Source organism: Lactuca virosa, chromosome 5 (genome assembly GCF_052849685.1).
Source record: "Lactuca virosa cultivar CGN04683 chromosome 5, Lactuca_virosa_CGN04683_v6, whole genome shotgun sequence".
NCBI lineage: Eukaryota > Viridiplantae > Streptophyta > Magnoliopsida > Asterales > Asteraceae > Lactuca > Lactuca virosa.
Genome location: NC_136430.1, coordinates 205,474,943 through 205,501,551, shown reverse-complemented (window position 1 = coordinate 205,501,551; position 26,609 = coordinate 205,474,943). Strand labels below are relative to the sequence as shown.

Here is a 26,609-nt window from a genome sequence, read left to right as displayed (position 1 = left end):
GACGGCGGAAACGTCCGAGGGCTCGTGTGACTATGAATTGAAATATCATCACAATGAATATACATGAAACATAACACAATCTTCACCAACCTTACATATTACAACTGGCATTGTTCACATCAAGTACATTGTTTTACATTACATAATTCAAAAGCATAACTATACGATAATTGACATTTGCATAAAAGAAATCCCAAAATACTCTTGAAGGTTCTTCAGCTTATCGATTACCTGAGAATACAAGTTATTTTGAAAACGGTCAACATATATAATGTTGGTGAGTTCATAAGCATATTTGATTGAAAAATTTTGTATTGGGCGCATCACCCAGAAAATCCGATATTTTCTGTAAAATTCTCTAAAAAAGATGTAATGATCAAGTATAATTGTATGTGTGATTTTCATTGTAAAATTATGTATGAATGAAAGATCCAAATTCCTTGTATTATATCTATTATAAGAAAGAGGTAATGACTAATAGAGTTTTCCCCAGAAAATCCGATATTTTCTGACTTATAAAAGTGTTATAGTTCTTGCATTATCGTATAAAGTGTTTTGTATCGACACGATTAAGAGTTTGATTTCCGGAATGTTAAGATGGTATTGGATCTCTATGTTAGCCGTTATAACCATGCATGATAAAGACTAATTTGCATGCCTTGGCATTTTCCAAACGCCGAAATTTGATCAAGGTTTTGTCGCCTTAGACTGGCCTAGTCTAGCTGTAGTGAACAACTAAGGCGTGAGGGGTCACCCCGTATAGATCTATACACAAACTCTCGCTCTCCCTCCAGGAGACTCTGATTATAACTACAGGCTACGACCATACACTCAGTGAGGTCAACCGACGAGTCCCACTAGACCCAAATATTTCCACATGAATATGTATAACGTTATATGTATTTAGTTTTACAAACACCCGATGATATATGAATATGAAATGGTAAAGCTCAACAAACATGAAAAAGGACAACTGTGACCCATTAGACGTGTAAATTGTTTTAAGGCTTATTAGATATGCAAAAAGGACACTTAAGGCCTATTAAGCACATAATGAATAGTCCAGGCCCAATTATCATGTAAATGGGCAGCTAAGGCCCAACAAACATGTAAAGGATAATTTAAGGCCCATTAAGCATGTAATTGGATCACTAAGGCCCAATAGACATGAAATGAATATATTGGGCCCAATAAACATGCAAATGGATCACGAAGGCCCATTAAGCACATATTACAAATACCAAGCCCAATATTCTTACCATTGTTCTATTTTTGTATATTTGATGTGGTATAGTGTTTTTATATGAAGCATTTACGTATGATGTTAAGATGCCCACGTTTGATTTATAACGATATTATTAGTTTATAAAATATATATATATATCATTTTTAAATCCTTATAAAAGTTTATATCCTTGGCCCCATGGTTTAATAATGACATACTCGACTCAAAATATTTATTTGACCAATTCAACCCCTTTTTCTCATGAAATTACATTTTCAGCCCCTTCTTAGTATAAAATGACATTGTTAGTCCTTTTTGATAAAAAATAACATTTTTAGTCCTTTAAGTCATTTTACTTGGCATTTTTGGCCCAATTATAATTTAAATTACAATTTCAGCCCAAAATGCACTTATTGACATATCCAGCCCTTATTTGGCAAAAGTTTACATTTTTGGCCTATTTTCCGTGAATTTTACATTTTCGTAATAATGTCATTTTAAACCTGATTTTTGGTTTATTTACATTTTGGGCTCACACTTTTGATCAATTAACATTTTTAATCCCAAAAGCCTCATTTTTCGCAAAGTGGGCCCAAAACCGTAAGGCCCAAACTTCTAAGCCCAAAATGCTAAAATTTACATTTTTGGTCCTTTGAAAAGAGTGATTATCATACATTTTTTAGTTTTTATCTAATATGACATCTTTGATCCTTACAAAACTGAAAACATCACTTTTAACCCCAAACTTTACTTTATTTGTCAAAGATTCTTATATAAAGCTTTTGTTTTGGTTTTACACATTTTAGACATGCAATATACTATTGTCCTTGTAGTATGATGTATAAAAATGTTTTAGTTTATGGATTCTACTTATTTTTGTCAAGGATTTCGAGATTTATCTAGATCTAACACATTTTCACAACATAATTCAAGAAATCACACATATCATGCATAAGACACATAGATCTACACATTTTACTTGTATTGTCCCCCAAAAACATGTAAAAACCGAAAACAAGGGGGTATGAACTCACCTTTGCTTTGATGTTTCGGTTTTGAAGAATAAATGGAAGAATTTGATGTGATTTTAGGCTCTAGCAAGCTCCTTGAGTGGTTTTCAAACTTAGGTGGTTTTAATGAGTTAGAACATGAAAGAAGATTATGTAAGAAAGAATTCTTAGCATTAAGATGGATAATATGTGTTTATACATGATAAACACTTACCAAGAAGTTGAAACCTTGAAGATTGCTCTTGAAATACAAGCAAGACTTTGAGATCTTTGATGAAAGAAAAGGATGATTTTAGAGATGTTTTGGAGAGAATTTTTGAGTGTGTGTGTGTTGCTAGCCTACTCTCGGCCGAAGATAAGAAGGGAGGGAAGAAGAGTGCATGGAAACATGAGATTTTGTCTAGTTGTATGTTGAACAAATACCTAGTTATCCTTTAAAAAAAATGAGGTGGCATGGTTAAGATTAATTATCCATTTTCTTTCTTTCTTTCTTTTTTGATCTTGGCCGAGAATGGGCTAAAGAGAAAGAAGGTGGATTAACTTGGCCCATTTCTAGCCTTGGTTCGAAATTATGAGGCCCAATAATTACTTTTCAGCCCATTGGGCCTTTAGGGTAATTCACGGCCCAAATGACATATAAGAATGGGTTTTATGGTCCATTAGGGTTAATTGGATCAATTATGGTCCAATATGGCCCATTAAGGGTTAGAATGAATCATTCTAGGCCCAAATGGTCCAAAATGTTATAGATTTATGAATTGGGTCCATTTAGAATCCAAATAGGGTTTCCAAGCTCAATATAGTTGAATTGAATGCTTATTGGTCCATTAGGCTCAATAAGGAAATCCTAGTCCATAATGAACTTGAACCTGGATCTCTAGGGTTTTCAACCCTTAATTGAACATAAGAGATGTATTTAAATGGGCATTGATTGATATTCACTCAGAGTACATGCTTTACAATAGTTGAATGATTTCATGAGAATAGAATTTTCCTAGCTAAAATGCTAGTTGTGACATTTGTTGCTGTTGAGCTTATGCTGGTTTGCTCAGGTGAGTATTCTCTTTATACTTTATACTGCATTATGTATCATCTATATGATAGGATGTGTTTATCCAGAGATATGTTGTTAGGAAGATAAACTTGTTAGTTAGTTGCATGTGTGTGGGATTATTATGTATCTGTATGATATAACTATGTAGACATTTTATGTTTTGAGTTGAGGGCGGTCCAACTATGTGCTATAGGCCAAGATACTACATGCAGACCAACTTTATGATGAAGGCAAGAGGGCAGACCAACTACATGTTGAAGGCCAAGGAGGACGAGCTATGTGCTGAAGGCCAAAGCAGAGCAACTTTGTGTTGAAGGCCAAAAGGTGCAGACCATCTACGTGCTTAAGGTCGGGGAGGACCAACTTTGTGCTGAAGGCCAAAGGGGGCGGACCAGCTTCCCACTAAAGACCATGTTTGTATGCATTGTGTGTATATTGTGTGTATATGGTATTTTAGGGACCTCACCAAGCTTTGTGTTTACAATTGTGGGTTAAATGTTTCTCAAGTACTTTATCGGTTTGTGGGAATGCGAAGGCATGACTATACACACACATCAACAGTTTTTGTGATTCGAGAGTATGTGTTACTTTCCTTTATAACTCTGATTTTGAATTATGGTTTATGAATAAATGGTTTTGCCTTGAGTGTATCCTTATGAAAATGGATGTTTATTCTATTTTAAAAATGACAAAATTATTCTGAAAATCTGGACATTATAGAAGTTGGAGGATAATGTGCGGATTGACATTGAAGAGTTTGCTTTTACCGATGACATGGTCTCTTATAGGGTAGTTTGGAGGCGAAACATTAGGGTTGATGGATAGTCTCAACCTTGCATATAATTGTTTTTGATCATTATTTGTCGATAATGATTTCCGGCATCTTAGTTTTCTGATTATTATGTATTGTTTCACCGCTTTCTAATTTTTTTTATTATCTTTTTGCAGCTTCTCTGTACGCCTCTTTAAGAAGTACCCATGTTTATGTCTTAGTGTACACTATGACTTTTCTTTATTTTCCCATTCTACAAGTTTTTGTTGTGAACATATTGGAGATCATCTTAGTGACACAATGAATTTCGTCAAGAAAAGACCTGATTGTCAACTTCTATATGCCCTACCACATTTTACGGATTCTGCACCTCTGCTGCTATAATGCTATTGCTATTGTTATTACAAAAACAACTACATAGTTATTTTATGTTATGCGATAATTCTAGTTTTTTATTTAATATCCATTCATTATATTATACAATAATTTTTTTAATTAATATATGTAAAAGATATAATAAATCATATGCATTTTGTGTTCTAAGGGTATTTTTGTTATCATTTGCTGTATGGCCTTCCCGGTTCCACCTTGTGCAAATCATCTCTCTGCATTCCCCATGATGGTGGAAGTTCATTTGTTACATTTGGGGAGATTTCGTGATTACTGCTTTGGGGCATTTGGCGTGGATGAGGCTGGAGCATGTGGTGTGGTGGTAGCTTGAGTTGCAGCATGGACAGTCACAATTTGTTGTTTCTTTGATGGCTCGGAGTTCTGTTTTCCCTTTCGCTTGTTGTTTTCCCTTTCTTGCTCTCACCTTCTTTCCTAACCTCCGCTTCTACTGTTTTAGCACCCTTTTTGTTGACATGATCATACAATTTCTTAGCCAGTCTCTTGGCGTTATCAAACGTCTCAGGGTTTGCTGCAATGACATTCCCTTGGATAGGTGCAGTCAATCCCCAGATAAACCTCTCAATCTTGTTCCCTTTTGAGGTGATCATTCCGGGACACAAGAGGGATAGTTCACTAAACTTGGATATGTACGCATCGATATCGGAGTTTTGAACCATGAGGTTCCACAACTCTTTTTCCATTTTCTGAATTTCGCCTCTTGGACATTACTCAGCCAACATCATTTCTTTAAGCTCTTCCCATGGCAACGCGTTCGCCACCGGGAGTGTCATGGCCTCTATGTGGCCATTCCACCAGGATAGAGCTTGATCAGTAAGTGTGCAGGCTGCGAACTTGACCTTGCACCCATCTGGACACCCGCAGATTTCAAAAACTGATTCCACTTTCCCAATCCATCGCTTCAGGGCTATTACGCCTCATGTTCCATTAAAGGTTCGAGGTTTGGCGTTGGTGAAGTCCTTGTAGGTGCATGTTCGTGTGGCTCCGTGGTTTGTTCCTTGATTTGAGCTTCCGGTTCCCTGTCTGTTGCCTTCTCCGTTGTTTCCATTGCGAATTTGCACAAGTGCTGCAGTGACCGCAGCGGACACTGCTGCTTGGAATGCAACTGAGTTTATTTCCGGCGGGTTTGGTGTTGCGTTGTTTCCACGGTTGGGTCTTTGAGGCATCTTTCTGTCAAAGAACGGAAAGATGTTGGGTACATATCATATTCCGAGCTTAGAATTTCATAGACTTGGCGTATCGAAGGTGTACTTAAGTAGTTCCGTGCATTAACATAAAACAAGGAAATAAAACACATAGCAGATAACAACATCATGATAAAAAAACATAAAGCATTATCATTAATACTAATTGTTTTAATACATGAAAGTTTGCCAGATGGCATACAGTACATGGGGAAATATAAAATCTGGCAGCATGACAACCCTATGATTAGTGTAATCACTTAAACATAAGGTTGATAGTACATAAAGTAGCATGCATATAAGGGAAACATAATGATACTAGTAAGTGAGGGAGTGAATCCTAATCTTGACGAGATGCGTCTAACAGCAATAGCGATATCATATTCCAAAATGCTATGCTACTAAGGTAGCCATCTCGGTCATTTCTCTAATGACCTCATCTCTTTCCTGTTCCGCTTGCACATCTCGCGTCTCCATTGCCAGTAGCTGCTGTCGAAGTACGACGATTTATTCTTCCGAAGAGCGGGTTTCATTAATGGAGGCCCTTGGCGGTATAGGGTGGTCCTGATGCACTTCTGTGGTAGGGGGCTCGTCGACCACTTCATCGTTGTCCTTATCGTCCTTGTCGCCATCCTCGGTATCATCGAACTCGTAGTCCATGTCTGTATACTCCTCTTCCTCATGGTCAGAGGCTGCCTCGGGTCCTACCACGGGGTCTTCTTCAATCTCTCCCTGAGCCACTAGTTTCTGGTAGAATTGAATGCCCTGATGCGCTCCACCCATGGTAGCTGTGCGAGAAACTAGGGGTGAAAAGTGTGAAAAATGGGTGTAAGACGTTGTAAAAATTTTAATCACGTATGCATATAGTATTTCTAAAATACTCCTATAGTATTTTAATTATTTATGGTTGAATTACTGAGAAGTTTTGAATATGAGGTGAGTTTCTAGGTCAATTTCCTGCCATAATTACCCCTAACACATGTCGGTCATATTTTGAATAATTATAGTTGATCAGGCTATATTTACCCCCAATATAACCACATAACTGCCCGGGTTTAATCACAACGTTCCATTTCCTCTAGAGACTTTTGATGTTATAGTTTTAGTGTATGCACTTTATTCAGAGTGTTTTAGTCCCATTATATTTATAGTTGCATATCATGTATGGTTAGATATGTCAGTTCACTATAAACAATGCTCTGATACCAACCTGTCACACCCCCGAACCAGACGGCGGAAACGTCCGAGGGCTCGTGTGACTATGAATTGAAATATCATCACAATGAATATACACGAAACATAACACAATCGTCACCAACATTACATATTACAACTGGCATTGTTCACATCAAGTACATTGTTTTACATTACATAATTCAAAAGCATAATTGTACGATAATTGACATTTGCATAAAAGAAATCCCAAAATACTCTTGACGGTTCTTCAGCTTATCGATTACCTGAGAATACAAGTTATTTTGAAAACGGTCAACATATATAATGTTGGTGAGTTCATAAGCATATTTGATTGAAAAATTTTGTATTGGGCGCATCACCCAGAAAATCCGATATTTTCTGTAAAATTCTCTAAAAAAGATGTAATGATCAAGTATAATTGTATGTGTGATTTTCATTGTAAAATTATGTATGAATGAAATATCCAAATTCCTTGTATTATATCTATTATAAGAAAGAGGTAATGACTAATAGAGTTTTCCCCAGAAAATCCGATATTTTCTGACTTATAAAAGTGTTATAGTTCTTGCATTATCGTGTAAAGTGTTTTGTATCGACACGATTAAGAGTTTGATTTCCGGAATGTTAAGATGGTATTGGATCTCTATGTTAGCCGTTATAACCATGCATGATAAAGACTAATTTGCATGCCTTGGCATTTTCCAAACGCCGAAATTTGATCAAGGTTTTGTCGCCTTAGACTGGCCTAGTCTAGCTGTAGCGAACAACTAAGGCGTGGGGGTCACCCCGTATAGATCTATACACAAACTCTCGCTCTCCCTCCAGGAGACTCTGATTATAACTACAGGCTACGACCATACACTCAGTGATGTCAACCGACGAGTCCCACTAGATCCCAAATATTTCCATATGAATATGTATAACGTTATATGTATTTAGTTTTACAAACACCCGATGATATATGAATATGAAATGGTAAAGCTCAACAAACATGAAAAAGGACAACTGTGACCCATTAGACGTGTAAATTGTTTTAAGGCTTATTAGATATGCAAAAAGGACACTTAAGGCCTATTAAGCACATAATGAATAGTCCAGGCCCAATTATCATGTAAATGGGCAGCTAAGGCCCAACAAACATGTAAAGGATAATTTAAGGCCCATTAAGCATGTAATTGGATCACTAAGGCCCAATAGACATGAAATGAATATATTGGCCCAATAAACATGCAAATGGATCACGAAGGCCCATTAAGCACATATTACAAGTACCAGGCCCAATATTCGTACCATTGTTCTATTTTTGTATATTTGATGCGGTATAGTGTTTTTATATGAAGTATTGACGTATGATGTTAAGATGCCCATGTTTGATTTATAACGATATTATTAGTTTATATATATATATATATATATATATATATATATATATATATATATATATATATATATATATATATATATATATATATATATCATTTTTAAATCCTTATAAAAGTTTATATCCTTGGCCCCATGGTTTAATAATTGACATACTCGACTCAAAATATTTATTTGACCAATTCAGCCCATTTTTCTCATGAAATTACATTTTCAGCCCCTTCTTAGTATAAAATGACAATGTTAGTCCTTTTTGATGAAAAATAACATTTTTAGTCCTTTAAGTCATTTTACTTGGCATTTTTGGCCCAATTATAATTTAAATTGCAATTTCAGCCCAAAATGCACTTATTGACATTTCCAGCCCTTATTTGGCAAAAGTTTACATTTTTGGCCCATTTTCCGTGAATTTTACATTTTCGGCCCAAATTCCAAAAACTTTGCATTTTTAACCCAATTTAGTAATAATGTCATTTTAAACCTGATTTTTGGTTTATTTACATTTTAGGCTCACACTTTTGATCAATTAACATTTTTAATCCCAAAAGCCTCTTTTTTTTCGCTAAGTGGGCCCAAAACCGTAAGCCCAAACTTCTAAGCCCAAAATGCTAAAATTTACATTTTTGGTCCTTTGAAAAGAATGATTATCATACATTTTCAGTTTTTATCCAATATGACATCTTTGATCCTTACAAAACTAAAAACATCACTTTTAACCCCAAACTTTACTTTATTTGTCAAAGATTCTTATATAAAGCTTTTGTTTTGGTTTTACACATTTTAGACATGCAATATACTATTGTCCTTGTAGTATGATGTATAAAAATGTTTTAGTTTATGGATTCTACTTATTTTTGTCAAGGATTTTGAGATGTGTCTAGATGTAACACATTTTCACAACATAATTCAAGAAATCACACATATCATGCATAAGACACGTAGATCTACACATTTTACTTGTATTCTCCCCTAAAAACATGTAAAAACCGAAAACAAGAGGGTATGGACTCACCTTTGCTTTGATGTTTCGGTTTTGAAGAAGAAATAGAAGAAGTTGATGTGATTTTAGGCTCTAGCAAGCTCCTTGAGTGGTTTTCGAACTTAGGTGGTTCTAATGAGTTAGAACATGAAAGAAGATTATGGAAGAAAGAATTCTTAGCATTAAGATGGATAATATGTGTTTATACATGATAAACACTTACCAAGAAGTTGAAACCTTGAAGATTACTCTTGAAATACAAGCAAAACTTTGAGATCTTTGATGAAAGAAAATGATGATTTTAGAGATGTTTTGGAGAGAATTTTTGAGTGTGTGTGTGTGTGTGTTGCTAGCCTACTCTCGGCCGAAGATAAGAAGGGAGGGAAGAAGAGTGCATGGAAACATGAGATTTTTTCTAGTTGTATGTTGAACAAATACCTAGTTATCCTTTAAACAAAAATGAGGTGGCATGGTTAAGATTAATTATCCATTTTCTTTCTTTCTCTTTTTTTATCTTGGCCGAGAATGGGCTAAAGAGAAAGGAGGTGGATTAACTTGGCCCATTTCTAGCCTTGGTTCGAAATTATGAGGCCCAATAATTACTTTTCGGCCCATTGGGCCTTTAGGGTAATTCACGGCACAAATGACATATAAGAATGCGTTTTATGATCCATTAGGGTTAATTGGATCAATTATGGCCCAATATGGCCCATTAAGGGTTAGAATGAATCATTCTAGGCCCAAATGGTCCAAAATGTTATAGATTTATGAATTGGGTCCATTTAGAATCCAAATAGGGTTTCCAAACCCAATATAGTTGAATTGAATGCTTATTGGTCCATTAGGCCCAATAAGGGAATCCTAGTCCATAATGAACTTGAACCTGGATCTCTAGGGTTTTCAACCCTTAATTGAACATAAGAGATGTATTTAAATGGGCATTGATTGATATTTACTTAGAGTACATGCTTTACAATAGTTGAATAATTTCATGAGAATAGAATTTTCCTAGCTAAAATGCTAGTTGTGACATCATCCCCCCGTTAGAGGGAATTTCGTCACAAAATTCTTTTGAAAACTAGGATTATGAAGGAGAGAATAAGTGAGGGTACTTTTGCTTCATCTGATCTTCGCGTTCCCATGTGAATTCCGGTCCACGCCTAGTGTTCCATCGAACCTTCACAATCGGAATGCGGCTTTGTTTTGTACGCTTTACTTCCCTATCCAATACCTCGACTGGTTCTTCGACGAACAGGAGATTCTCGTTGATCTCGATCTCTTCTAGAGGAATGACAAGAGTTTCATCTGATAGGCACTTTTTCAGATTCGAGACGTGAAATACGGGGTGTACGTTGTTGAGCTCAGCAGGTAGCTGCATCTTGTAAGCCACTGGATCAATCCGGGCAAGAATCTTGAACGGTCCAATGTATCGCGGGTTCAGTTTTCCCCGTTTCCCAAAGCGAATCATTCCTTTCCAAGGAGATACCTTTAATAACACACAATCCCCGACTTGAAATTCTAATGGCTTTCGCCGCTTGTCAGCATAGTTCTTCTGTCGGTCTCGCGATGCTTGGAGTCGAGCTTTGATTTGGATTATCTTTTCGGTCGTTTCACGGATGATTTCGGGTCCTGTAAGAGAACTGGTTGGCGATTTCCCTTTTGCTAGTTGGGTGTCACCCACCTCGGCCCAGCATATAGGCGATCTGCATTTACGACCATAGAGAGCCTCGAAAGGAGAAACCTTGATGCTCGTGTGATAACTGTTGTTATAGTAGAATTCGATCAGAGGCAAGTGGGCATCCCATGACTTTCCGAAGTCAATCACGCAAGCTCTGAGCATATCTTCAAGTGTCTGGATGGTACGCTCGCTCTGACCATCCGTTTGTGGGTGGTAGGCAGTGCTCATATCTAGCTGTGTTCCCATTGCCTTTTGAAGAGATTGCCAGAATCTTGAAGTGAACCTACTATCTCGATCCGAGATAATAGACACTGGCACTCCATGGAGTCTCACGATCTCCTTGATGTAGATTCGGGTAAGCTTTTCTATCTTGTAGGATTCTTTTATTGGTAGGAAATGAGCGGATTTTGTTAACCTATCGACGATTACCCAGATAGCATCCAATCCGCCTGCTGTCTTTGGTATTTTGGTCACGAAGTCCATAGTAATCCTTTCCCATTTCCACTCGGGTAAAACTGGTTATTGCAATAATCCCAAGGGCTTTTGGTATTCCACTTTCACTTTGGCGCAAGTAAGACACATGCCCACGAAAGTGGCTATCTCTGCCTTCATATTAGGCCACCAATATTGTTGCTTGATATCCAGATACATCTTATCTGACCCAGGATGAATAGAGTATCGAGTCTTGTGGGCTTCATGCATGACTACTTCTTTGAATCCCCCAATCTTAGGAACCCAGATTCTGTTCATGAAGTAGTGAGTTCCGTCTTCTTTAACTTTAAGTCCCTTATCCATTCCACGTAGTGATTCACTAATGACATTCTCCGACTTTAATGCGTCCAATTGGGCTTTCTTGATCTGTGAGGCTAGATGAGATTGGATGGTGATTAATAGAGTCTTCACGCGACGACTTGAATACTCCTTTCGGCTCAGTGCATCGGCTACCACGTTAGCCTTTCCTGGATGGTACTTGATCTCACACTCGTAATCGTTTAGCAGCTCAACCCATCTCCACTGCCTCATGTTTAGTTCCTTTTGATTAAAGATGTGTTGAAGGCTTTTATGATCGGTGATAATGGTGCACCTGGTACCATAAAGGTAGTGCCTCCAAATCTTCAAGGCGAAGACCACCGCCCCCACTTCGATATCATGGGTGGTGTAATTCACTTCATGAGTTTTTATTTGTCTGGACGCATATGCGATTACCTTCCCGCGTTGCATAAGGAAACAACCTAAACCTTGATTCGAAGCATCACAGTAGACTACGAAGTCTTTGGTTCCCTCCGGTAAGAATAGCACTGGTGCACTACAGAGGGCTTGCTTCAAGGTTTGGAAGGCAATCTCTTGCTTCTCAGTCCAGTTGAAGGGTACGCCTTTTTGTGTCAATTTGGTGAGAGGTTTGGCTATCTTGGAGAAGTTCTGAATGAACCTTCGGTAGTAGCCTGCAAGACCCAAGAATTGGCGAATTTCTGTTGGTGTTGTCGGAATTGCCCAACCTTCAATAGCTTTGATCTTCGAGGGATCTACATGAATTCCTTCCTTGCTAACAACATGACCCAAGAAATTTACACTGCGGAGCCAAAACTCACACTTGGAGAGTTTCGCATACAATCTTTCAGCCTGTAGGGTCTCTAAGATCTGTCGGAGATGTTGGCTAAGATCTTCTTCGCTTCGAGAGTATACGAGAATATCATCGATGAAAACGATTACAAAATTGTCAAGGAATGGGCGGCAGACTCGATTCATGAGGTCCATAAATGCAGCGGGGGCATTTGTTAGACCGAAGGGCATCACGACGAATTCGTAATGACCGTAGCGAGTTCGGAAAGCAGTCTTAGGAATGTCCTCATCTCGGAATTTGAGTTGATGATAACCAGATCTCAGATATATTTTTGAAAAATAACTAGCCCCTTGGAGTTGGTCAAATAGATCATCGATTCGTGGAAGTGGATACCGGTTTTTGATGGTGAGCTTATTCAGTTCCCTATAGTCAATGCACATCCTGAAGGATCCATCTTTCTTTTTAACGAAAAGAACCGGAGCTCCTCATGGAGAGAAGCTTGGTTTTATGAATCCTTTATCCAGGAGTTCACTCAGTTGGATTGATAATTCTTGCATTTCAGCGGGAGCCAACCTATAGGGTGATTTGGCGATCGGAGTGGCTCCAGGCACTAGGTTGATTCAGAATTCGACTTGTCTTTCTGGGGGTATTCCCGGAAGATCTTCTGGAAACACATCCGGGAAGTCACATGCCACGGGAATGTTATGAATGTTTATCTCTTCATTGGCCTTATCTACGACGTGAGCGAGGAATGCGTAGTTCTTATTATGTAGACACTTTTGTGCCTTGACACACGAGATAAGGCGAAGGTTTGCACCGGGTTTATCTCCATAGATTGTTAGGGTTTCGTGATTGGGAAGATGAAGGCGAACTACCTTCTTGTGACACATAATATCAGCATGATGGGGGCTTAACCAATCCATGCTAATTATCACATCAAAACTCCTAATATTTACAGGCATCAAATCTATTTGAAAAGAGTGGTTGTTTAGTGTTAATGTGCATCCTATATAGATATCTTTAGTTGATTCAGTCTTCCCATTAGCCATTTCCACCGTGAAGGCTTCGTTGAGCTTCTGGGGTTGTTGATTTAGCAAGTTTTTGAATTTATTACTAACGAAACTTCGCTCCGCCCCACTATCAAATAAGATGCATGCGTACGAGTTGTTAAGTAGGAACGTACCGGTAACAACTGCTGGGTCCTGTACTGCTTCACCCTGACCCATCGTCAACACTCTCCCTACTGCTCCTGCCCCTTGATTGTTTGCGGTGGGGCAATTACGCCTGAAATTCCCGGTTCTCCCACATCCGTAACAGGTATGACTGGCCCCAACATTGGTGTTGTTGTTATTATTGTTGTGGTTGTTGTTGTTGTTGTTGTTGTTGTTGTTGTTGTTGTTTGACATCTGGTTTTGTTGAAGCTGAGCCCTACAATACTTTGTTGTATGGCCTTTCCGGTTGCACCTTGTGCAAATCATCTCTCTGCATTCCCCATGATGGTGGAATTTCATTTGTTACATTTGGGGAGATTTCGTGATTACTGCTTTGGGGCATTTGGGGTGGATGAGGCTGGAGCATGTGGTGTGGTGGTAGCTTGAGTTGCAGCATGGACAGTCACAGTTTGTTGTTTCTTTGATGACTCGGAGTTCTGTTTTCCCTTTCGCTTGTTGTTTTCCCTTTCTTGCTCTCACCTTCTTTCTTAACCTCCGCTTCTACTGTTTTAGCACCCTTTTTGTTGACATGATCATACAATTTCTTAGCTAGTCTCTTGGCGTTATCAAACTTCTCAGGGTTTGCCGCAATGACATTCCCTTGGATAGGTGCAGTCAATCCCCAGATAAACCTCTCAATCTTGTTCCCTTTTGAGGTGATCATTCCGGGACATAAGAGGGATAGTTCACTAAACTTGGATATGTACGCATCGATATCGGAGTTTTGAACCATGAGGTTCCACAACTCTTTTTCCATTTTCTGAATTTCGTCTCTTGGACATTATTCAGACAGCATCATTTCTTTAAGCTCTTCCCATGGCAACGCGTTCGCCACCGGGAGTGTCATGGTCTCTATGTGGCTATTCCACCAGGATAGAGCTTGATCAGTAAATGTGCAGGCTGCGAACTTGACCTTGCACCCATCTGGACACCCGCAGATTTCAAAAACTGATTCCACTTTCCCAATCCATCGCTTCAGGGCTATTACGCCTCCTATTCCATTAAAGGTTCGAGGTTTGGCGTTGGTGAAGTCCTTGTAGGTGCATGTTCGTGTGGCTCCGTGGTTTGTTCCTTGATTTGTGCTTTCGGTTCCCTGTCTGTTGCCTTCTCCGTTGTTTCCATTGCGAATTTGCACAAGTGCTGCAGTGACCGCAGCGGATACTGCTGCTTGGAATGCAACTGAGTTTATTTCCGGCGGGGTTGGTGTTGCGTTGTTTCCACGGTTGGGTCTTTGAGGCATCTTTCTGTCAAAGAACGGAAAAATGTTGGGTACATATCATATTCCGAGCTTAGAATTTCATAGACTTGGCGTATCGAAGGTGTACTTAAGTAGTTCCGTGCATTAACATAAAACAAGGAAATACAACACATAGCAGATAACAACATCATGATAAAAAAACATAAAGCATTATCATTAATACTAATTGTTTTAATACATGAAAGTTTGCCAGAAGGCATACAGTACATGGGGAAATACAAAATCCGGCAGCATGACAACCCTATGAGTAGTGTAATCACTTAAACATAAGGTCGATAGTACATAAAGTAACATGCATATAAGGGAAACATAATGATACTAGTAAGTGAGGGAGTGAATCCTAATCTTGACGAGATGCGTCTAACAGCAATAGCGATATCATATTCCAAAATGCTATGCTACTAAGGTAGCCATCTCGGTCATTTCTCTAATGACCTCATCTCTTTCCTGTTCCGCTTGCACAGCTCGCGTCTCCATTGCCAGTAGCTGCTGTCGAAGTACGACGATTTATTCTTCCGAAGAGCGGGTTTCATTAATGGAGGCCCTTGGTGGTATAGGGTGGTCCTGATGCACTTTTGTGGTAGGGGGCTCGTCGACCACTTCATCGTTGTCCTTATCGTCCTCGTCGCCATCCTCGGTATCGTCGAACTCGTAGTCCATGTCTGTATACTCCTCTTCCTCATGGTCAGAGGCTGCCTCGGGTCCTACCACGGGGTCTTCTTCAATCTCTCCCTGAGCCACTAGTTTCTGGTAGAATTGAATGCCCTGATGCGCTCCACCCATGGTAGCTGTGCGAGAAACTGGGGGTGAAAAGTGTGAAAAATGGGTGTAATACGTTGTAAAAATTTTAATCACGTATGCATATAGTATTTCTAAAATACTCCTATAGTATTTTAATTATTTATGGTTGAATTCCTGAGAATTTTTGAATATGAGGTGAGTTTCTAGGTCAATTTTCTGCCATAATTACCCCAAACACATGTCGGTCATATTTTGAATAATTATAGTTGATCAGGCTATATTTACCCCCAATATAACCACATAACTGCCCGGGTTTAATCACAACGTTCCATTTCCTCTAGAGACTTTTGATGTTATAGTTTTAGTGTATGCACTTTATTCAGAGTGTTTTAGTCCCATTATATTTATAGTTGCATATCATGTATGGTTAGATATGCCAGTTCACTATAAACAATGCTCTGATACCAACCTGTCACACCCCCGAACCAGACGGCGGAAACGTCCGAGGGCTCGTGTGACTATGAATTGAAATATCATCACAATGAATATACATGAAACATAACACAATCGTCACCAACATTACATATTACAACTGACATTGTTCACATCAAGTACATTGTTTTACATTACATAATTCAAAAGCATAATTGTACGATAATTGACATTTGCATAAAAGAAATCCCAAAATACTCTTGACGGTTCTTCAGCTTATCAATTACCTGAGAATACAAGTTATTTTGAAAACGGTCAACATATATAATGTTGGTGAGTTCATAAGCATATTTGATTGAAAAATTTTGTATTGGGCGCATCACCCAGAAAATCCGATATTTTCTGTAAAATTCTCTAAAAAAGATGTAATGATCAAGTATAATTGTATGTGTGATTTTCATTGTAAAATTATGTATGAATGAAAGATCCAAATTCCTTGTATTATATCTGTTATAAGAAAGAGATAATGACTAATAGAGCTTTCCCCAGAAAATCCGATATTTTCTAACTTATAAAAGTGTTATAGTTCTTGCATTATCGTATAAAGTGTTTTGTATCGACACGATTAAGAGTTTGATTTCCGGAATGCTAAGATGGTATTGGATCTCTATGTGAGTCGTTATAACCATGCATGATAAAGACTAATTTGCCTGCCTTGGCATTTTCCAAACGCCGATATTTGGTCAAGGTTTTGTCGCCCTAGACTGGCCTAGTCTAGCTGTAGCGAACAACTAAGGCGTGGGGGGTCACCCCGTATAGATCTATACACAAACTCTCGCTCTCCCTCTAGGAGACTCTGATTATAACTACATGCTACGACCATATACTCAGTGATGTCAACCGACGAGTCCCACTAGATCCCAAATATTTCCACATGAATATGTATAACGTTATATGTATTTAGTTTTACAAACACCTGGTGATATATGAATGTGAAATGGTAAAGCCCAACCAACATGAAAAAGGACAAATGTGGCCCATTAGACGTGTAAATTGTTTTAAGGCTTATTTGATATGCAAAAATGACACTTAAGGCCCATTAAGCACATAATGAATAGTCCAGGCCCAGTTATCATGTAAATGGGCTGCTAAGGCCCAACAAACATGTAAAGGATAATTTAAGGCCCATTAAGCATGTAATTGGATCACTAAGACCCAATAGACATGAAATGAATATATTGGGCCCAATAAACATGCAAATGGATCACGAAGGCCCATTAAGCACATATTACAAGTACCAGACCCAATATTCTTACCATTGTTCTATTTTTGTATATTTGATGTGGTATAGTGTTTTTATATGAAGCATTTACGTATGATGTTAAGATGCCCACGTTTGATTTATAACGATATTATTAGTTTATAAAAAAAATATATATCATTTTTAAATCCTTATAAAAGTTTATATCCTTGGCCCCATGGTTTAATAATGACATACTCGACTCAAAATATTTATTTGACCAATTCAGCCCCTTTTTCTCATGAAATTACATTTTCAGCCCCTTCTTAGTATAAAATGACATTGTTAGTCCTTTTTGATGAAAAATAACATTTTTAGTCCTTTAAGTCATTTTACTTGGCATTTTTGGTCCAATTATAATTTAAATTACAATTTCAGCCGAAAATGCACTTATTGACATATCCAACCCTTATTTGGCAAAAGTTTACATTTTTGGCCCATTTTCCGTGAATTTTACATTTTCGGCCCAAATTCCAAAAAACTTTTCATTTTTAACCCAATGTAGTAATAATGTCATTTTAAACCTGATTTTTGGTTTATTTACATTTTGGGCTCACACTTTTGATCAATTAACATTTTTAATCCCAAAAGCCTCATTTTTTCGCAAAGTGGGCCCAAAACCGTAAGGCCCAAACTTCTAAGCCCAAAATGCTAAAATTTACATTTTTGGTCCTTTGAAAAGAGTGATTATCATACATTTTTCAGTTTTTATCTAATATGACATCTTTGATCCTTACAAAACTAAAAACATCACTTTTAACCCCAAACTTTACTTTATTTGTCAAAGATTCTTATATAAAGCTTTTGTTTTGGTTTTACACATTTTAGACATGCAATATACTATTGTCCTTGTAGTATGATGTATAAAAATGTTTTAGTTTATGGATTCTACTTATTTTTGTGAAGGGTTTCGAGATTTGTCTAGATCTAACACATTTTCACAACATAATTCAAGAAATCACACATATCATGCATAAGACACATAGATCTACACATTTTACTTGTATTGTCCCCCAAAAACATGTAAAAACCGAAAACAAGGGGGTATGAACTCACCTTTGCTTTGATGTTTCGGTTTTGAAGAATAAATGGAAGAAGTTGATGTGATTTTAGGCTCTAGCAAGCTCCTTGAGTGGTTTTCAAACTTAGGTGGTTTTAATGAGTTAGAACATGAAAGAAGATTATGTAAGAAAGAATTCTTAGCATTAAGATGGATAATATGTGTTTATACATGATAAACACTTACCAAGAAGTTGAAACCTTGAAGATTACTCTTGAAATACAAGCAAAACTTTGAGATCTTTGATGAAAGAAAAGGATGATTTTAGAGATGTTTTGGAGAGAATTTTTGAGTGTGTGTGTTGCTAGCCTACTCTCGGCCGAAGATAAGAAGGGAGGGAAGAAGAGTGCATGGAAACATGAGATTTTGTCTAGTTATATGTTGAACAAATACCTAGTTATCCTTTAAACAAAAAATGAGGTGGCATGGTTAAGATTAATTATCCATTTTCTTTCTTTCTTTCTTTTTTTATCTTGGCCGAGAATGGGCTAAAGAGAAAGAAGGTGGATTAACTTGGCCCATTTCTAGCCTTGGTTCGAAATTATGAGGCCCAATAATTACTTTTCGGCCCATTGGGCCTTTAGGGTAATTCACGGCCCAAATGACATATAAGAATGGGTTTTATGGTCCATTAGGGTTAATTGGATCAATTATGGCCCAATATGGCCCATTAAGGGTTAGAATGAATCATTCTAGGCCCAAATGGTCCAAAATGTTATAGATTTATGAAGTGGGTCCATTTAGAATCCAAATAGCGTTTCCAAGCTCAATATAGTTGAATTGAATGCTTATTGGTCCATTAGGCTCAATAAGGAAATCCTAGTCCATAATGAACTTGAACCTGGATCTCTAGGGTTTTCAACCCTTAATTAAACATAAGAGATGTATTTAAATGGGCATTGATTGATATTCACTCAGAGTACATGCTTTACAATAGTTGAATGATTTCATGAGAATAGAATTTTCCTAGCTAAAATGCTAGTTGTGATATTTGTTGTTGTTGAGCTTATGCTGGTTTGATCAGGTGAGTATTCTCTTTATACTTTATACTGCATTATGTATCATCTATATGATAGGATGTATTTATCCAGAGATATGTTGTTAGGAAGATAAACTTGTTAGTTAGTTGCATGTGTGTGGGATTATTATGTATCTGTATGATATAACTATGTAGACATTTTATGTTTTGAGTTGAGGGCGGTCCAACTATGTGCTATAGGCCAAGATACTACATGCAGACCAACTTTATGATGAAGGCAAGAGGGCAGACCAACTACATGCTGAAGGCCAAGGAGGACGAGCTATGTGCTGAAGGCCAAAGCAGAGCAACTTTGTGTTGAAGGCCAAAAGGTGCAGACCATCTACGTGCTTAAGGTCGGGGAGGACCAACTTTGTGCTGAAGGCCAAAGGGGGCGGACCAGCTTCCCACTAAAGACCATGTTTGTATGCATTGTGTGTATATTGTGTGTATATGGTATTTTAGGGACCTCACCAAGCTTTGTGTTTACAATTGTGGGTTAAATGTTTCTCAAGTACTTTATCGGTTTGTGGGAATGCGAAGGCGTGACTATACACACACATCAACAGTTTTTGTGATTCGAGAGTATGTGTTACTTTCCTTTATAACTATGATTTTGAATTATGGTTTATGAATAAATGGTTTTGCCTTGAGTGTATCCTTATGAAAATGGATGTTTATTCTATTTTAAAAATGACAAAATTATTCTGAAAATCTGGACATTATAGAAGTTGGAGGATAATGTGCGGATTGACATTGAAGAGTTTGCTTTTACCGATGACATGGTCTCTTATAGGGTAGTTTGGAGGCGAAACATTAGGGTTGATGGATAGTCTCAACCTTGCATATAATTGTTTTTTGATCATTATTTGTCGATAATGATTTCCGGCTTCTTAGTTTTCTGATTATTCATGTATTGTTTCACCGCTTTCTAATTTTTTTATTATCTTTTTGCAGCTTCTCTGTACGCCTCTTTAAGAAGTACCCATGTTTATGTCTTAGTGTACACTATGACTTTTCTTTATTTTCCCATTCTACAAGTTTTTGTTGTGAACATATTGGAGATCATCTTAGTGACACAATGAATTTCGTCAAGAAAAGACCTGATTGTCAACTTCTATATGCCCTACCACATTTTACGGATTCTGCACCTCTGCTGCTATAATGCTATTGCTATTGTTATTACAAAAACAACTACATAGTTATTTTATGTTATGCGATAATTCTAGTTTTTTATTTAATATCCATTCATTATATTATACAATAATTTTTTTAATTAATATATGTAAAAGATATAATAAATCATATGCATTTTGTGTTCTAAGGGTATTTTTGTTATCACTTGGTTTCATTCCATTCACCTTTCTTTTAATACCTAACAGACAATACGTATTAATGATTTTTTACATTAAAAAAAGTAACCAAACATGACATCTGAATACAACAAAACAATCGATAATATTGTTAATTCGGTTTCTTGGTTCATTCCATTACATCCACTAAATAGATAAATAATGTTTGTGTAACAACAATGCTATGTAAACTACAATTCTACATTTTAAAAAAAAAAAACTGATTGAGACTACTAACCGAACTACATTAATGTATAAAAATAATATGAATAAAAAAACAAATATTTATTTACCTATAAAAGCATCAAGTGTATCAAGTTACAAAACAAACATCAGATAATAAGGTTGTTTGTGAGTCACAGTAATTTTTTTTTACCCTCGATGTAATTGAATAATTGATAATGTATGAAGCAATACAATACCCGCGTACAAAAATTCAACTAAAAAAATTCAACAGTTTTTTAGGTTTCTCGTTGCATCTTGTCCTTATGATCCACCAAAATCAAAGTTACAGCTTCACGAAAAACTTCTTCTTCTGAATCAAATTCCCAATTTATTATATCATTATCGTCATACTCAATCTGACCATCTTCATGATCATCATCAGAGTCTGAATCAGTCTCTGTGTCGGTTTCAGTAGGAAAAGCTTCGTCTCCCGGATGATAAAGTCTTCTCCCTACTCTCACAACCACAAGAGATACTGATTTCATGGCATAACCAGATGATGGCAGACGTAATACAGGAATATATGCAGATTTCACATTGATCGTCACTCCAATCCCATTTCCATTTCCGGAGATCCTGGAAACATCTTCAGGCGACAAAGAATTTCTTAAATCGAGAATCTCTTGTGCTGTCAAGCAGATTTTACCCCCTTTTCTGGAACCTGCAATTGTGATCTCACGAAGCATTGGATGCTGAACTAATAAACATGACATGACATTCCCCCATTCGATGGAATCAACAACACCATGGAAAGAAGAGTAAAGTCGTAATTCGAGTTCCTCAGCTGTTACCTGGTTGATTACAGCCATGGCTTCCTCCGTTTGCTCTGATTTTCCGAGGATAGATTGAGCGAAGAGGAACACAAAGGTTTGTAACTTGAAATCGAATTTGGTTTTCCAATTGATTAAAGATGGGAGAAACCCGTATCGAAACCCCCCTTCTTTCGGGTCATCTTCATCATCGTCGTCGGTGATGAAAACAACATCAAGAGCTCGAATCATTGTGAACTTTTTGAGGAAAATTAGGGCTTTTTGGATCTGAGGCCGAAGGGAAGTCAAGTAGTCCATTTTCCGGTCGATAAACCGATCGGCGACGTCTTGTAAGGATGATTTGGAGAAATCTGAAGTGGGTTTTGGAGTATTTGGCGGGGATATTGAGATAGAAACAGAAGGCATAAGAGGGATTGATGAAGCAAAAAGTTTGGAGATCAGAGAGCACCGAGACAGGAATTTGAAGTCTTGTTGACGGATTTTTGTTAGGATTAAGACGAACAGATCATCAGGGAGCTTGCTAAATTGATCTTTTGCCTCTGACTCTGACCTGTTCATGCTCATCTCTACTGTGCGTTGAAGATGAAAGATGGCAGATGGAGACTGGTGGTATGCCTCCACTTTTGTGGTTTTTGTAAAGTCATGGCCTGCACTTTTTGGGGTTTACAATGGCGTTGACGGTGTTTTCTGCAATACTTCTATCTGTATACGTTTGAAAAGGGTTACATTTTTCACTTTTGGCACTATATTTACAATGTGTATTATACATACAACAATCCTCCATCCGATATTTAATTTAAGAATTAACTTCACGATATTTTGATCACCACTCTTTTAATTTCATTAAAATAACCACGGCAGGCCCACTACACAGAAAATGACAAAAATCACATAAGTTGTTTTGTTAAAAAATAGAACCAATCCCATGAAATAATGACTGTTAATTGGCGATGTCACTTTTCCAATAGTAATATACTAATATTGTTATGGTCTTGCGAGTTATTACTATTAGTGAATCTACTTTACGTACAATCAGTTTTACAATTAGCATACGTATAGGATTGCTAGGTAATCACGAACAACATTTAATTTTACATATAAAGCCAACAATGAAGACGAGGACCAACAACCAATACCTTATGACATATATTATAGAAGAAGTTGATAATTTTTAAAGGGATACCGACTTAAAAGGGTAATATATTTTTTTGATTTGTATATATTTAGTTATTGATTTTTTTTCGTCCATATTTATCCTTTCAACTTGTTAAACTGTACACATTTAGTCATTATGACCGACTACTCCAGGTTAGCCGGTAAAAATGACTTAATAGGGTAATATATTTCTTACTTTTTACACATTTAATCTTTAATATTTTTGTACACATTTAGTCATAAATATTTTTTTTGTTGCAAAATAAGTCATTTTTGTTTTTGTACTCATTCAATACTTATGAATGAGTTCTTTAGGTTTTTTTTTCATAACATCTTACGTGGGATAGCCATATGGCTGTAAGTCGTAGACACGGAGGCTTGAGAAGAGCGGTTGGGTTAAGGCGGTATGCCAACAAACTCTATGTATTCCAGTTTGATGACTGATTGGACCTGTTGCATTTTGACATTCCAATCCGATGATTGATTGGGCCAAGGTATTCCAGTCTGATGAGTGTGAGCCCGTTATGCATGATAATACGTTTATTGTATCGGGTATTTTGGGAGAAACTCACTAAACTTTGTGCTTACCCAGTTTTTTATGTTTTCAGGTTCTATTGTTGATCGTGGGAAGGCGAAGACATGATTGTATACACTCATCAACAATATTGAGAATTCAGTGTTTCTTATATTACTCTGATTTTCGATAAATGTATTTTGGAATAAACGTTTTTTTTTCTTAATAATGGATTTATAATTAGGGAGTTTTGCCTTATTTAAAAATAAAATTTTTTTATTGTGAAAATGAGACGTTACATATAAACATCAATAGCCCCACATACTTCATCAATGATTGTCCCACATAAGATGTCGTGAGAAAAACCTAAAGAAATCATTCATAAAAACTGAATGGGTACAAAAATAAAAATGACTTATTTTGAAATAAAACAATAATAAGACTAAATGTGTACAAAAATATTAAGAACTAAATATGTACAAAATAAGAAATATATTACCTTATTAAGTCATTTTCCCGGCTAACCTGGAGTAACCGGTCATAAGGACTGAATGTGTACAGTTTAACAAGTTGAATGGGTAAATGTGGACAAAAAAACTCAATGACCAGATGTGTACATATCGAAAAATATGTTATCCTTTTAAGTCATTATCCCATTTTTAAACAATGTTTGGTAACATTGATATGGTAAGAGTTCGTTAAAAAAAAAGGTGTTTAGAGTATTTTTTGAACTCTAAAAGTGTTTTTAGTTAAAAGTGTTTATTGACTTATTGGTGGTAAAAAGAGTTTTTTAAAAAGTGTTTGGATTAGCTTTTATGGTGAAAAAACCAATAAGTCAATAAGTTAAAAAGTGTTTGACATAAAAAGTGTTTTTTGAAGTTATTTTGGTTAAAAAGCCAAAAACATTTTCAAAAAGCCAAAATTTACATGTTTTTTAAAAAGTGATTTTTTAAGCAAATAGAAAAACTATTATGAAAAGTGCTTTTGAGCATGTCAAACACTTTTTTAACTTATTAGTTTTTCAACAAGCCAATAAACTGTTTTGAAAAGCAATCTCAAGCACCCCCAAACAATATGAGAGAAACATTGGTTGATTGAAAATATTCAAAGTTGGACAATTACAATGGAAACCCAGATCACATATGTGATACAAGGTAGAGTATAATGACGACCATAAAGCTACATTAGTTGTAGTATATTTTAAGAAATACAACTCAATGAACATAATATAACCACATTAGTTACAATCATATAATGTCTTCTAAATACTAACACCATAAAAGTCTTCTAATCTTATTTCACCTTCGGATCCCAACATTATGGTGTATTCACTCTTCATATCATTAAGTCTTCAGATCGTCAACACTTCAGATATGTCTGTATTGATCAACTTATGTATCAACAATCTCTCCTTAAGTGCCCTCTACTGACCACCTGAGTGGTTGTTGTCAAGGAAGTCTATAACTCTCTTGATGAACGCATGAACCATAAATACTCATTCTACATCTTTCATGATTAAGACTTTTAAATCTTTAAGAGCCCTCTTGTATTTCAATTTGATGTCATCGATACTTTATAGGAATAAGGAGGTGCAACGATGATTTTATCGTAACCTAATGAAGTATTTAGGACCTTTATCTCCTTAACTATAAATGACTCGAGGTTCTTGATCATCATGAACTATGTATCATCTGTTTTATATTACTTCGAAGACATTGTTGATGTCTTTAAGTGAATTTCAATCGAAGGGATCATGAAGTTCAACATCAAAGCTCCCAATGTCATAGGCGAGAGATTGCAAGAATTCGTTTATCTATATGAAGTGGAATCGATAAGGTTCATCATCCAGAAACTTGTTGATGACGTGTTTCCCAATAAACAACAGAGCCACAAGGTTTATATTGTTGGAATAAGTGTCCAAGGTCATAACTAAATTGGTCAAAATTCATAACTAAATTGGTATAACTTTATAGAATAAAAGTAAAGTCCATTTTTTGTTGCTCCCACCAACTAGAAATAACTAGAAATGACTTTAGTGTGTATATATATATATATATATATATATATATATATATATATATATATATATATATAGATATAGATATATATATAGAGAGAGAGAGAGAGAGAAAGAGATAAACTGGTTTGTTAATTTAGTTGGGGTTTTATTCTAAAACTAGTTTCATAAACTAGTAAAATGGCAAACAGAATACTTGTATTTTTTTGAAAATAACATAACAAATTATACACACCAAGGATCATCTTGCAAGTTGTAGAAAGATTAAACAACAACCAAAGAAGAAAAAGAGCATACCAACATTTGTAGTTTTTAAATCCTCAAGGGGAGGTTAGGAAGTTGTTGAAGAATGTAGAAACCTTTGAGACACCAACAATAATCCAACTTGATGATGATGTTAGTCTTCAAACTCTTATACTCTTAAGTTTAAAGTTCATAACCAAAGTATGAACTTTAAAAGAGTAAAAGTGCAAGTTGTCTTCTAATTAATGAACCAAAACTAGAGAGAATGAGGGAGAAACAAAACGCTATGGTTTTGACATGAAAAATGCACCAAAAATGAAAGCCTTCATGTTATTGTCTTAAAGAAAAGGTAATACCTATAAGGTCTTAGCACTTTGAGACCTATTGTGTCCCTAATGTTCCCCATAACTTTATTCCATGCTTTCTTTTGATTTAAATAATCAAAGGTCATGCTTCTTTTATTCATTCTTATAAAGATATAAAAGAAGAAAAAAGTTTATAAATTTTGTAAACTTCTTATAAAATATTAACTTTGACTTTTGGGTAAAACACAAAAGTCTTTATAGTCCAAAATAGTGTACATGACTTAATAAATCATATCACATGATATATTATGTTACTTGCCATTGAAAATTAATATTTCCATGAAATAAATAATTTCCAATTAATTATAAGAGTTTATAATTTATTTATTAAAATCAATTTGTAATAAACAATCAATAGTATCAAGTTGTTGTTAGTATGACCCATTAGTATCATATGTTAATCAGTAATATCACTTTAATATGCTTCTTGAGCATACTATATCTTTCAATCTCCCACTTGCACAAGATTCATATTAAACTGATATAGATAGTGGTGAACG

The 26,609-nt window shown here is 36.3% G+C and overlaps 1 protein-coding gene across 1 annotated transcript; it reads right to left on the bottom strand.

Annotated features, from left to right (window-relative positions):
- Positions 1-21,281: 21,281 nt before the first annotated feature.
- Positions 21,282-22,379, bottom strand: LOC145112289 (F-box protein AUF2-like). Its single transcript, XM_079048467.1, has one exon. The coding sequence runs from the start codon at positions 22,377-22,379 to the stop codon at positions 21,282-21,284; it is 1,098 nt and encodes a 365-aa protein (XP_078904593.1).
- Positions 22,380-26,609: the final 4,230 nt, after the last annotated feature.

What these genes read in the sequence shown, in the direction of transcription:
- LOC145112289 (XM_079048467.1), bottom strand. Translation starts at nt 22,379, where the DNA reads ATGAGCATGAACAGGTCAGAGTCAGAGGCAAAAGATCAATTTAGCAAG.